This window comes from Mustela nivalis (genome assembly GCF_964662115.1).
Source record: "Mustela nivalis genome assembly, chromosome: 7".
Classification (NCBI taxonomy): domain Eukaryota; kingdom Metazoa; phylum Chordata; class Mammalia; order Carnivora; family Mustelidae; genus Mustela; species Mustela nivalis.
The window spans coordinates 75782345-75797340 of NC_139026.1; the positions used below are offsets into that span (position 1 = coordinate 75782345).

The window sequence follows — 14996 nt, forward strand, 5'->3', positions numbered from 1 at the left end:
ATAGACTTTCTCTTTTAAGCCTCACAACACTGTGAGATGAGAAGACTGAGGTACAAAATGCTAAGTAACTTGCTCAGTGTTCTGCAGTTAGGAAGTGGCAGATTTGGTCCAGCTCAGGAGCCCACACCCTTGACCTCTTTTGCCTCTTTTGCCTCTTATGGGTTCATGTGCCCTTTCAAGGATCAGGCTTGATTCTGTCAAGGATACCCAATGATTATTAATTACTTTTGAGCCATGAGTCATGGAAACCAATTTCTCCTAGCTAGGTACTTTTGGATTGTCTCACCTCCAATGATCCCTTCTTTTGTAACTGGATCATACCCACTAAGACACTTCACTGCTGGAGTAAGTATTTTGGGAAATGTTTCTTAGTCAGTTCTAACAAGTTTAGCTCGTTTATTCCTGTATGTGTGTGCACATGTGCACACTTTATGAAATTCTTTGGACCCATTATTTTCCACAGAATGAGAATGAATCCTTAATAGAACTCTGAGTTTTCTTAAACTTTCAAACTCCATTCTTTAACATGGACTTTCTTTAAGGCTTACATTTAAAAAAGGGGGGGGGGGGATAATTCAACATTATTTAAACCAGTTGGTGGGATTTAAATTCATATCCTTTCTACTCCAAAAGTGTTTGAAGTATATAAAAATAAAGGAAACCAATACCATGAGGGTAAATACAACAGAAACTCAAAACAGTATAGAGAAAACTGTATATTCTGGAGAGTTATATCAGAAACTTAAAATAATTTAGCTAATTGCTGTAGAGCATTTAATGCTGAATTTCCTGGCCATCTGAGGCAACAGAGACCTATACCTGGTCAAATATTTTTTATTGTATGTTCAAAGAAGGTAGGGTTTGTGGAGGTTGGGTTACAGTGACAGAGTAGTTGTCACCGCTTTTCTTCTTTCAAGTAAGTCATGTCTCTCAGTCATGCCTGGCTCACTCAGGTTTTTAAGTGCTCTGGCAGAGACTTAAAGAAGATGCCACCATGCCATGCTGCCAATGATCTTTAAAGAGGTGGCATGGCAGTGCAGTAATTCTTGCTTAGTAACACTTAATTTTAGGCTTGCTGCTATGGGGAAAGGCCAGCTTCTGGCTCACTCCTTCCTTTGTTCAGATCTGCTCAAAGGTTACCCCCTTCCCTGAAGGTCCTGTCTAAATAGGGTTTCCTGTCTCAGCACCTGCCTTACTCTCTATCTCTGCACTGTACAATATGGTAACCACTAGCCAAAGGTGACAATTAAAATTCATGAAATTACATAAAATTAAAAAATTCACTTCTTTGGTCTCACTAGCCACAGTTTAAGAACTCACTAGTCACCTGTAGTTAGTGGTTAGTGGACAACACAGATCCGTCTTTGAGGGAAGTCCTATTAGGCGGTGCTATTCTATGCTTTTACCCTGGCTTTCATTTTCTTTCTAGAACTTCTGCTACATTACGCCACATGATCATTGCTTTATTTATGTTACACTGGAATGTATGCTCCCACAAGCAAGAGATCTTTTTGCTAGAACATAGCAGATCTTCAGTGTCTTAAGCAGCATCAATTACAGTTCTCTGTAAATACTTGTTATGTGAATGAACAAAAAAATTTTAGTATTTCAAATAAAAACTATTTTGTCTAATGTCCTTAGGTGACTTAGTACACTGTTCTGCTACAGTTTTTTAAGATGAAAGAATGAAAATTCTGTAACCAAGGACACATATTTTTAAGATAATGTGATGTTATTAAATATACTAGCCAAACTTTTATTTCTTTAATCATTCATAGTAAGAAGGATAACAAGTATGAAAATTCCATTTAACAGCTAATATATTGTCCTGAACATTAAGGTGAAAAATAATCCGCTTTCTTTGGATTAAGAAGTCATGTGAGTAGAATGAGAAAGGAAAGAACTTATTATATAGCTAATTGGTCTTACATTGGTATGTAATTGAAAGCACTATGATTCATTGCAGTGGGCTATATGAAGGTGATATTGTGCAATTAAATCATAATATATTCCAAAATTGTGTAGAAATGTCAGTTTACTGGAATTGATTTCAAATGAAAATCATCCATGTAATTATTGCAGTACCTAAACGGAATTTGCTGCCTGAATGAAATATAAGTAGGAACATGACTACCCTCGGTTTGCCTATAAATAGACATTGAAGCTAGTTTTGTGATTTCTGCCAAGGATACAGCTTCAGTGGCCTTGATAAACGTTGTTTGTCTTCTCTTAGGTCCAGCTTTGTCAGGACATTCTTAAATAGTGATGGAGGAGGAAGCTACCCGGCAAAGCCAGACAGGTCCTGGTCAATCCACTTTAACAATTAGCCAAATGGCAGATGTCAGTTGGCGTCATGTCCCATTCCACTCACTGACAATTAGGAGTGTTTTCCCCTTTACTCTCCCTTTCTAAAATGCAGATTTTTTTCTGAGTAGTGTTAGTACCCACTGGATTTGCAAATGCACATCATGGGGCATCTGTAGGCTGTGCAGCGTTGGTATTATTTTTATATTATACATGGAAAACACCATGGTTAATGTCCTTGGATAACCTTGCATGCTTTCATTGGTTTTCAAATCAGGTCCAATGAAGGGCCAGATTCCTCATAAAAATAATGACTAACTTTGGAAACCCATATGTTCAGTTAAGGTTTCTGAGCTGCAGTAAATAGAGTCATCAAAATGTTTATATTTGCAATTTCAATTCTTGATTCTTTTCTGAAAACCTATTCCATATAGTTATCTGGAAATTTTTATTTCCTTTGGTGCTGGATCCAGAGTACAATTTATAAAACTTTATGTTGGGGCGGAAAGGCAAATTCACTTGCTGTTAAGACTTTAAAGGTTGCTTTAGCTACCGAGAGACCATTGCCTGCGTGCTGAGAATAATATGAGAGCCATATTCTGAGTGCCTAAGTGTGTTGATTTTAGGCAGAGTAAAGAAAATGGCCCTGTGGCAGTTTTCTGTTACAAAGAAGTGGAAAAGTATGTTGTAAAAAGGAAACTAGCTGAGGTGCTTGATGCAGGGTTTGTGCTAATTGTAAGTTTTATTAATGCTTAACCGTATAGTCAGGATTCATTTGCTAGGATGGGGTCTGGTGAAGAATTCACCAGGTCATTGTGAAACTCTCCCCCCCCAAAGGCTTTCTAATAGGTAACGAATTCAGAATTGACCTCAAAGAATCTGACCATTACTGATGGGAAAGCAAAGTAAACACCACCACCGAAGATGATTTTTCATCTGTTCATGAGTCTGTATGCTTATTACTACGTATAGAAATTTTGGCTCCTGAAATAGGAATTTCTTTCTGTTCAGAGACTTAACAAGCCAAATGCCAAGAGCGTTCTACTCTGTACAGATGAACATCCATCTGTCCATCTATATGGGAATGTTTCTTTCTCAGTTGATGCTTTAGGAAACATTTTTTTATTTCAATCCGTATAGAGAGTCTAAAGATAGTTTATTGAAACACAGGTTTATGGGTTATTATTTTTCTAAATTTCTGTTCTATGAGTGAAATTTGGGGAAGAGTCTTTGAAATCAGTAAATCATGGTGTCTCCTCCTAATAAGTATTAGAACTATGTAAATATCCCATTTCTCATCCGTTTGGCTTTAGTTTAATATTGCATTGATAATTTTTATCTGCAACAATTATTACTCGGTGTTTGCCAAATTCTAATATATTTTATCTTCATCATTCCTACTACTCTTATTAATTAGAATTCTACTGTAAGGAAGAGCTATTCCTTCCCTCATTTATTCAGTGATTGTATCAGTGTGTGCTCATGACTATATTATTCTATTGATTATAATTCATTACTACAGTTATTTATTTTATTGGCCAAATTATCCCAGATTTGGCCATTGGGAGCCCCTTCTGACAGGCTTTTGTGTCCTTTAACAGATCCTTGTTTTTTTTTTTTTTTAATTTTTTTATAGATCCTGTTATTTTTTTAAAACATTTTGTTATTTACTCTTTTCTTTTTTTTTTTTAAAGATTTTATTTATTTATTTGTCAGAGAGAGAGTGAGCGAGAGCGAGCACAGGCAGACAGAGTGGAAGGCAGAGTCAGAGGGAGAAGCAGGCTCCCTGCAGAGCAAGGAGCCCGATGTGGAACTTGATCCCAGGACGCTGGGATCATGACCTGAGCTGAAGGCAGCTGCTTAACCAACTGAGCCACCCAGGCGTCCCTGTTATTTACTCTTTGGCACCACAAGATGTATGAAACCATTTTGCTCTAGCTCAAGAACAGATCATTTCTCCAAAGAACCCTAGTTCTTTTAACTGGTGATTGCTATTTAGAAACAAAACCTGGGTGTAGGTATGCATTGCTACTGAGATGTTCTTGCTTCTGGGCCTCTCAGTGGGAATTGTGTGCATGGAAATGTCTCTACCCATCTGCCTATCTATGAATATTTATCTACCCACTAGAAACTGTAAGTTCATCCTGATGCTTATAATTACAACTCAGTACCACTAGTTTCCTTTTAGAATTCTCTTTCCTGACTTGTAACTTTCTCCAAAAGTGAGAGACCTGGCATTCATGATTGATAATATAGTTACTTATTTGTTCGACCCTAGTATAAATATAAAGAAGTTTTTAGAATTGTGATCCGTGTGAGAATTTATTAACTCCACTGTAGGAGTTGGGGACAGTTTTTTTTGGTTTTTAGCATATAGCAAAAAATACCGATTTCCCAAATTACTCAAGCCAGATCTTTTCTTCTCCAAACTTTTCAGTGTGGTTAAGTTGTTCCTTTGTAGCACAACTAGAAACATTTGTTACTGTTTGTGTTCCACGTGGGGTCCCCTGACACCCAGAGACTAGTTTTACTTATTTATTTGGAAGGTCTGTGAAACATTACTATCGCTCTGAGAGTCAGAACTGTATGAACAGGCTCCTGAAAGTTTCCCTCATCCCTTGTTTTGAATTCCATCCCACGCCTCCCCCTCATTCCCACTCATCCCCTGTGGCTTAACCAATTTCATTAGTTTCTGGTTTATTCTTTATTTTTTAATACAAATATATAGATACATACACATTTTCTTATACAGTGACTACATTTCAGTTTTTTGTTTTTGTTTTGTAGTGGTAGTACTGGGCAGTGAATGCCATTTAGGGGTTTTCTGTCTTCAGGGTGCTGTTCATAATTGGTGTAGTCTTACCACTAATGTATCAGAAAGCTAATGAAACCATGATTTTCTTCCTTGAAAAACGTTTTTGGGATTTTTTTTCTAGAATGAAAGTGAGAGTGTGAATTTTGATGACCTCATTAACACTGAACAGTCTTTTCCTTAATAGAATTTGTTAAAAAAAAAAAATAGCAATAAAACAGTGTTTTTCAGGTTTTCCTTAACTCATTATATGTATCTCTAGCAAGATACTTAAAAATTCTCTCTCCCCTTATTAATTGAATTTGAATGATTTCAGGTATCCGTGAGAACAGTTAGATTGTTGTATAAAATGTGTTGTTTTGCTTCTCTAAAATACAAAAGAAAATGTTTCCCTGAGTCTATTTAAATAGTGCTATGGTGCATTTCATCAGACACTCGTTTTTTTTTTCCCCCCTTTTCCCCAAATACTCTGCAGGCCTTTGGGCAGTCCTTCTCCATCCACCGGAAGGTTGCTGAGGATGGAGAGACTCGGGAGGAAACGCTTCTGCAGGAGTCTGCATCCAAGGAAGCTTACTATCTGGGGAAGATCTTGGAGATGCAGAACGAACTGAAGCAGAGCCGGGCCGTGGTCACCAACGTTCAGGCAGAAAACGAGAGACTCACAGCCGTCGTGCAGGATCTGAAGGAGGTAAACAGCAGACTCCCTGAGAGAGATTTGTGTGAGCAAGCAGTAAGATAAAATTCTTTCTAAGAGAGAGGAATAAAACATTTTCTTTGCTCAGAGGAGCTGCCTTAAACAAGAAGCACTTAATGCTGATGCTAGCTATTTTTCTTGTTTAGGGAAATGACAGCTTGTTCTGAGATGAGCTTTTCTCTTATTGTGTGTTAAGAATTAAAATCTGTTTATTGAGTAGTTGGGAACGGGCCTTACTATTTCTGCAAAAGTTTAAAGAAAGATAGTGACCTTAGCTCCTCCTCTCACTTTTACCTGTTCTAATACAAGGTGGAGGAGAACAGTTGGCTGTGATCCTCTATGCCAGCACTAATTCAAAACGACAGTAGTGTTAGCTCAGGACCCTTCCCACTAGGGAATGAGACCTCAGGGGAGTGTCTGTGGGGTCGTAGAATCTGGCCATGCAGAGTCATTAACTATGTTTCTGGTTTTAGGGAAGGCAGCAGATTACAGCTGGTATGAATCAGGTCGGGAAGCCTCCTCAGTCGCTGCACTCAACTGTTTCTCTTTGGCTTTTCCACGCAGTGTCATGTGCCAGGCCATTTTCAGAGTGGCAGAGTCATTCTTTACTGGAGGGGCAGTAACTGGGAACAGCTTCATCCGCCAGACCCTTTTAAGAACATTTTTGGAAACGTCACTCCATTTTTTGATAAGAAAACTATAGAAGAGGTGCAGATATCCTCTGAGTCTTACAGCAGTGCCGTGGAGATTGACGAGCCAAGCAGGCTTATTAACTGAGCGTTGTAGTAATACAAAAAGGAAAGATGAAAAATTATTAAAGATTGTGAAATACAAGAGAAATGATCCACTGACATTTTTCTCTTGAAATTAGTGACATATTACAAATACAGTAAATTATCCTCGATTTATTGGAATTTAATCAATAATTTGCATTTACACATAGCCGTATTGTAATAAACTAAGTGCATATTGACATGAGGGTTTCTGCTTTACCTAGCTCATTCTCTTTGGACATGCCCAAATACAGCAGTATGACTTCTAGAGACCGAGAAGCAGCCAACCAAGTGGGAGTTGGTGCTGGGTACTGAGAAGAACATGAGACAGTTTTCTAGATACGCGGCCCCATTTCCCTCCAATGCCAGTGGTTGTTAAGAAAAAAGCTCCTCCCTGGTTCTTTATCTGATGTCTCTGTGCGTATTGGGTGTGGGCCATCACTTGCTTACTCTCTGGAGTCCCAGACCCTGCTCCTCCTAAGGAATTCATTCACGCTTTCAGCCCCAGGCTTCCTTATGAGACAAGCGTCCACTGTGGAAGTGGACCTGAGATCATGTAATGTCGTAGGCTACACCCTGGATCAAGCAAGGTCCCAAACACCCACAGAGGGCAGCCATAAGCAGTAGATCCACAAGGCAAGTTGGCAGAGGGGCTGAGAAGGCTAGGCAACATGAGGATGGTGGACACACACACACACACACACACACACACGGTTTGTGGAGAGTAACTGCAGGCAATGAGTCAAGCAGCGTTGATTGTCAGTTGGATGGATCCTCTGAAAAGCTGTGTATCCCCGCGGTGCATGGCAGCTACAACTGAGCATCGAGCCATCAGGGTTGGGGAAGGGCCGAACATCCAGAGATGTTTCTCTGTTGAGGCTTTACAGTGGTGACTAACGAAGCCTCCTCATAACATAGACCATGCTTGAGGGCTATTTCCAGTGAGCAGATTTAGGATCACCAGCAGGATCCTCATTAATTAGTTCAGAGTAATGAAGAGTAGGAGGATGTTAGTTAGGAATGAACTGAGGCAGCAAAGAAGAAAAGATCTTGAGTAGCTGTTGCTTCAGATCAGTTCTCCAGTTGTACTGAGCGCCAGAGTCACCTCGAGGACATGTCAAAACATGACCCTGGACTCCACCCCCAGAAATTTGATTCTGGAGGTCTAGGTGGAGCTCAAGAATATACATTTCTCACAAGTTCACAGCAGGCAGTAGTGTGGCTGCTTCTCTGGAGACTGTGCTTTAAGAATCACTTATTTAAACTTTTTGACTGGCCCAAAGCTAGGGAAGGGGAGTATCATTAGGTTCACAGTTGGGGGAATTGCTGAATGGATCACTGCGTTATAATTCTCTATTTCTATACATTTTCAGTAGTTGATTGCAGTAAGAGAATGACTTGCTTCATCCAAATTTGTGTATTTTTTAAAATCTAATATATACATAAAGCAATCTAGCCTATGAATGTATTCATTCAGGTTCACCAGTTAACTAAAAGAAAAAAAAAAAAAGCCAGGTTGTTGGTTTCCTGGGCTTGTAAGTATGGTAGTATATTTGTTGGTGTTCTCTCTGCTAGGCTGGAAGCTGTTGGTATTACTACACCGGGAGGCCTCTGGGTTTCATCCAGGCCTCATGTTTTAATGTACCTAGTAAAATTATGAACATTTAGAGCTGAGTATGTTTGTAAAAGGAGGAAAGGAATGAATTGTATGTTTTGGAACATTGATACAGACTTTTTGATTGAGGTGATTGGCATATAATATTATATTAACTCAGGTATATAGTGTAGTGGCTTGATATTTATATTGCACAACAATTACTATGGTAAGCCAATAATGTCCATCACTTTACATAATTACAAAAAAATCTTCTTTCTTGATACACTCGGGTGGCCTGGTTGCTTAGATGTCCGACTCTCTGTTTCAGCTCAGGTCATGATTTCCTGGTTGTGGGGTCCAGCTCTGCACCCAGCTCCATGCTCAGCATGAAGTCTGCTTAGGATTCTCTCTTCCCCTCCCTCTACCCCTCCCCTGACTCATGCACATACGCATGCTCTCTCTTTCTCTAAACTCAATAAATAAAATCTTGAAAGAAGTGGGTTTTTTTAAATTTTATTCATTTATTTGACAGAGAGCGAGAGAGAGAAAGCAAGCACACAAGCAGAGAGAGAGGGAGAAGCAGGCTCTCCACTGAGTAGAAAACCCAATGTGGGGCTCAATCCCAGGACCCTGGGATCATAACCTGAGCCAAAGGCAGATGCCCAACTGACTGAGCCCCCAAGGCACCCCTTGAAAAAAATTTTTTCCTGTGATGAAACCTTCTAAGGTCTATTCTCCTAGCAAATAAGTATTACAGTTTTATTAACTATGGTCACCATACTGTACATTATATCCCCATGACTTATTTATTTTATAACTGGAAGTCTGAATTGATAAAGATTTTTGATGTCTGGTGTTAAATTCAAATCCCAGATTTGTTTTTATTATAGACTCAATTTAATTAATTTATTTTTGTACTCTGAGCTTTGATTGATGCATAGCGATTGGAGGAGAGATCATGAAACAAAAAATTATGACCTGGTGGGCCATGAGAAATACACAAGAATGACCAGCACAAAATGCAGTAAATCATCAGTTTGACAGATGCTGTGTGAATTTAACTTATGGAATCACTTTTATTTACTGAAAGTAAATTATTTACTCGTTTATTTATTCATCTCTTATTTCAGTAGGATTATTGGTACTGGCCAAGGTTTGCGTGTGTGTGTGTGTGTGTGTGTGTGTGCGCGCGCGCGCGCGTGCGCGTGCGTCAACATGGTGTGTATATTATGGGAGCTTTATATATATGTTTGTAAATGTGTAATTCCTAGGTCAGATTCTCTTCCATATATGGCAGGTATAGAATAATGTAGTGGGAAAAACCCATAAAATTTTCTGAATTCAATATTAGAAAATTAATATTCTAGACTCAGCTCTGCTAAAATGTTTTATAATTATATCCATGGTATTTATAGAAGATTATTTTAGCATGTGTATAGTAAATACAGTACATAGTAAACATAAACTGTTATCATTAATAGTTTTCTGCATACTCCATAAAAACATTGTTGGGGATATCTTTATTATGTTCATCTAGTTCATCCATATTCTTAGGTTAAAGAAACATCATATAGATGCCTCTTTGAATTTATTGCCTTGGAAATTCGTTCTGTTGAGATGAATGAGGCAGTAGGGATTACAGTGTGCTTTTTTGTCCTGCTTTGATTGTTAAGAAACTCCAGGACTGTGTTTAACTGTGAAGACTAAGATTTTCCATATAATTCTTCCCATTTTTATTATCCTTATTGCATGTGTGTCTTTAATGGTAAACTGCCTTGAATAATTTTTTGAAGTATATAGAGTATGAAGAAAAAAATATCACCCCAACAAAGCACCAAATAAGAGTTAATCCTGTAGGGCAGGGAGGAAAAACAACCCTGGGTTACCTTGACCAGCATCATTTTGGTGTGAGCTTAGAGAACAGATAGATTTCTATAGTGAGGGGCGCCCGGGTGGCTCAGTGGGTTAAGCCTCTGTCTTCGGCTCAGGTCATGGTCTCAGGGTCCTGGGATCGAGTCCCACATTGGGCGCTCTGATTGACAGGAAGCCTGCCTCTCCCCCACCCCGTCTGTCTCTCTGCCTACTTGTCTCTCTCTCTCTCTCTGTCAAATTAAAAAAAAAAAAAAAAAAAAAAAGAGACTACTATAATGACTAAGCAGATATTTAGTAAACAAATTTGATTTTCATCTTTCTTTGACCCTATAGATGTAACATGTAAAATGTAGCCTAAATAGGTGTATTTGACCAATATTTATTGAACATTTACTTTGTACTAAATTAAAATCCACATTGATGAAATCATAAAAGAGGATAATGAAACTTTTAGTTGTTAGTAAGTTAAGTCAGAATTTACTGCACTATTTTACAAACTATATAGTACAATTTTACAAATATTCCTAACCAGAACTGGCTTATATGTGAAAAAGAGATGTTATGAAAGGTAGACCCCTTCAGGTAGAATGCAGAAGATAGGAGTTCTAAAATGGATTATTGACATTAATGGAGATCAAGTCTGTACTTTCAAGTGAAAATAACTTAACACGGACTGCCAGAAAGTGTGCCTGGCACTGTTCTAAATTCTTTGTGTGGATTAACTTGCTGAACCCTTATAACACTCTATTGAGGTAGGTTCTGTTACTCTATCATTTCATTTTTCTGACAGGACATGTAAATCTGAGGTCACATAACCTGTCCAAAGTCCAAAGCATGTTGGTAATAAGTGACAAGCCAGGATGAGAATTCAGAAGGTGGCTCTGATCTAGACATTGTGCACTGCCAAGAGCATAAGTTTAGTCCTGCCTCAAGCTAATGAAATTTCTAGCAAAATATATGAAGCTTTAGTACATTATCTAAATTTGTAACTTATTGGAATATTATCATTAGCCTTTTGTTGGGATGTGGCCATTTTATATTTTAAAAAGTGCTTAATCCATATGATTTTTTAAAAAGATTTATTTATGTTAAAGAGAGAGACAGTGAGGGGCACCTGGGTAGCTCAGTGGATTAAAGCCTCTGCCTTCAGCTCAGGTCATGATCCCAGGGTCCTGGGATCGAGCCCAGCATTAGGCTCTCTGCTCAGCAGGAAGCCTGCCTCCCTCCCACCTCTCTCTGCCTGCCTCTTTGCCTACTTGTGATCTCTGTCTGTCAAATAAATAAAATCTTTTAAAAAGAGAGAGAGTGTGTGTGTGAGTGCAAGAGAGCGGGGGGAGGGGCAGAGGGAGAGGGTGAGAAAATTTTGAGCAGACTCCATGCTAGAGTGCAGAGGCCCATGCAGGACCTCTATCCCAGGACTCTGAGATCATGACCTGAGCCAAAACCAAGAGTGGGATGTTCACTGACTGAGCCATCCAGGTGCCCCAATCTATATAATTTTTTTAAAAGATTTTTAAAATTTATTTATTTGACAGACAGAGATCACAGATAGGCAGAGAGACAGGTAGAGAGAGAGGAAGGGAAGCAGGCTCCCTGCCAAGCAGAAAGCCCGATGCGGGGCTCGATCCCAGGACCCTGGGATCACGGCCTGGCAGAGGCTTTACTCCACTGAGCCACCCAGGCACCCCCAATATAATCTTTACCAAAAAATTTTTTAAGTTTTTTATTTAAGTAATCTCTACCACCCAATGGGGGACTTGAACTCATGACCCTGAGATCAAGAGTCACGTGCTTTTCCAACTGAGCCAGCTGGGTGCCCCAATCCGTATGATTTTTATTACATTTGAAGCTCTTCTGCTTCAATGGAATATACAACCAGATTTCATAATATACCAGTGGCTCAAATTCCAGAAACCTAATGATGCCAACATTGTAGGAATATACCTAATCCAATATAAGGAATCCATATCTATAAGCTTTTCAGGGCAGGAAGACTCTCAGCGATTATTTGGTAAAGGGGTGTCTGGGTGGTTCCATCGTTAAGCATCTGCCTTCGGCTTAGGTCATGATTCCAGGGTCCAGGGATGGAGGCCTGCACCAGGCTCCCGGCTCAGCAGGGAGTCTGCTCCCTCTCCCTCTCTGTGTGCTCACTGCTCTCTCTCTAGCTCTTTCTCTCAAATGAATAAAAAATAAAATCTTTTTTTAAAAAAAGATTATTTGGTAAAGACTACTCCCAGATCAACAATTCTTTCTCCAGTATCCCTAAATGGTCATGTAGACCTTACTCAGACATTTGCAGCACTGTGGAGAAGAAAAACTCTGAGTCCTTTCAAGGAAGGAACTGTGCTTTGTCTGTCCTTTATCTTTGAATCCCCAGCACTCAGCACAGTGCCTTGCCAAATTAGACATTAAAAAATATTTGTTGACTTGAAATGAAAGAACATACTTTGGGAGTTAGCTACTCCTAGGTTTGAATTCCTGCTGTATCACTTACCAACTGTGTGGTACTGACAAATTACTTTTTTTTTTTTTAAAGATTTTATTTATTAATTTGACAGAGAGAAATCACAAGTAGATGGAGAGGCAGCCAGAGAGAGAGAGAGAGGGGGAAGCAGGCTCTTTGCCAAGCAGAGAGCCCGATGCGGGACTCAATCCCAGGACTCTGAGATCATGACCTGAGCCGAAGGCAGCGGCTTAACCCACTGAGCCACCCAGGCGCCCCGACAAATTACTTTTGTTCTCTAAGCTACACTTCTTTAACTCTGATGTGGAGGTGGTAATACTAATGTGCAGGTCCTGTGCAAAATATCTGATGTGGAGGTGGTAATACTAATGTGTAGGTCCTGTGCAAAATATCTGGATTTGCTAAATGACTGTTTATTCCCTTTCTTACAACTTCTTCCCAAGGATGCTCACCCTGTCACTTGGCAGCTCTAATTGTTAAACTGCTCTTTTTTTATTAAATGAAAAGTTGACTTCCTGTCATTTTTACCGGTTGGCCATATTTCTAGCCTCTGGATCTACAGAGGGAAAAAAAAGATATATTTATATTTATATTTATATTTTAAAAATATTATATATATATCTAATTAGATATATATAATTTTTTTAGTTTCCTATTCCACTTGACAATTTTAGCCTATGCCCAAATATTTGCAAAGAACTATCTTGTCTTCTCTTTTTCAGACTAAACATACCTAGATCCATTAACATTTCTTTATGTAACATGGTTTCAGGCTGCCTTACCTTCTTAGACTAGCATCCAGTGTCTCTTAAAAATGTGTGTCTGCTTTTAAAAAACATAATTAAGTGTCTTTACCCCTATTATAAATATCCTTGAAATTTTGAATCATTGGACCTAGATTTTGAGTTTCTCATCTTAGTGTTTTAATTTCTTTGGATTTCCAACTTTGCAGTCATACATTCATTCATTCAACGAAGGTCTCTTAAGTGCTTACCATGAGCCAGATGATTGGGGAACATCAGTGAGTCAAAAATTCAATAATAAGTGGTTGTTTTCAATGTTAAAACAGCTAAATGTATTTAGAAACTGTTTCCTTCTACTCTTTATTATCTGTGGAAATAGAGAGTAAGCTGTGTTTTAGACAATCTATGTGATAGATCGGATGTTTGCACACCTCCCTCCCATCCCTGCCACTGCCAAACATTCTTATATTGAAACTAACCTCCAATGCGGTAGAATTTGGAGATGAGGTTTTTAGAAATGATTAGGTTTTAAGGGTGAAGGCCTTGTGAATGGCTTTAGCACGCTCATAAAAAAGATGTCCCTAGCCCCTTCCACCATGTGAAGACACTGCAAGAAGATGGCCATCTCTGAACCAGGAGGAATGCCCTCACTTGTCACAGAACATGCCTGTTCCTTGATCTTGGACTTCTGGCCTCCAGACTGTGAGAAATAAGTGTTTGTTGTTTAAGCCATCCATTTTATGGTATTTTATTATAGCAGCCAATGGGACTAGGACAACATATAACATGTTGTATATTATATGCATCTAATCTCTTATTAAAACTACAAAGATGTGGTACTTGCTGTGACAAAGTGAAAAACACACTCTGAAGCCAGATTAAATGTTATGAACTCAGTCACTAAATACATATTCACTTTATTCCAAGGAGAGCCAGCTACTTTAAAAAATTGATTTGCTTATTTTATAAACAGATGGTTTGGTAATAGGGTTGAATTAGAAACCAGGAAATCTAGGGGCGGCTGGGTGACTCAGTTGTTAAGCGTCTGCCTTCTGCTCAGGTCATGATCCCAGGGTCCTGGGATCCAGCCCCTCTTTGGGCTTCCTATTTGTTGGGAAGCCTGCTTCTCCCTCTCCCACTCCCCGTGCTTGATTTTCCTCTCTCACAGTCTCTGTCTCTGTCAAATAAATAAATAAAATCTTAAAAAAAAAAAAAAAGAAACCAAGAAATCTGAGTTCATGTCTTTACTATTTTACCCGTTGTGTGATTAAACTTTTCATTTCCCGTATAAACATTATAGGAACTTTATTAATAACCTGTCCTGTTCCCCATGATTTTGTTAAGGATAAAATATCTTCATGAAAATGCTTTATAAGAACGAAAAGGAAATGCTCTATTTATTGTTTCAAGGTTTGGTTATCAGACTTACTCACACATAGCAAGACAAATAAATTAGAAAGATGTATTGGAGTATCGGGAAAGGCTTCAGCACCTTCCAGTAATAGCAAGAATAATGCCTGACTCCTGACACCCAAAGAGGAAACAACACATATATTAAATCCAATAGGTTGAAAAAGGAGAGTTGTCTAGGTGTTCTATCCATGTGACACAGCCTTTCACACCTGGCTTGTTCTTGAAAGGGTCACTACGTTATGAGTACCACATCAAATGTGCTTACAGATGATCCAAGTCATGGGGCAAGATTAAGTTATTTAATTAACACATCCAGTAAATAAT

At 38.8% G+C, this 14996-nt stretch overlaps 2 protein-coding genes across 13 annotated transcripts in view; one reads left to right on the forward strand and one right to left on the reverse strand.

The window, feature by feature from the left end:
* Window positions 1–14996, forward strand: part of BICD1 (BICD cargo adaptor 1) — a 221657-nt gene that overhangs the window by 92409 nt on the left and 114252 nt on the right. For 8 of the 9 annotated variants that reach the window (XM_082738619.1, XM_082738624.1, XM_082738623.1 and 5 more), the window contains exon 2: window positions 5592–5804. In XM_082738619.1, the coding sequence (XP_082594745.1) occupies window positions 5592–5804 (213 nt within the window). Of the gene's footprint in view, window positions 1–5591; window positions 5805–6283; window positions 6554–14996 lie in introns of those variants that run through there. The other variant, XM_082738630.1, reaches the window with a different exon arrangement.
* LOC309868602 (uncharacterized protein) overlaps window positions 6553–14996 on the reverse strand; it is an 80877-nt gene continuing 72433 nt past the window's right edge. For 3 of the 4 annotated variants that reach the window (XR_014313742.1, XR_014313743.1, XM_082738658.1), the window contains one exon: window positions 13305–13626. Coding sequence is in view for 1 of the 4 variants with exons in the window: in XM_082738658.1 (XP_082594784.1) it covers window positions 13613–13626 (14 nt within the window). In the remaining 3 variants the exon portion in view is untranslated. Of the gene's footprint in view, window positions 6584–13304; window positions 13627–14996 lie in introns of those variants that run through there. The other variant, XR_014313741.1, reaches the window with a different exon arrangement.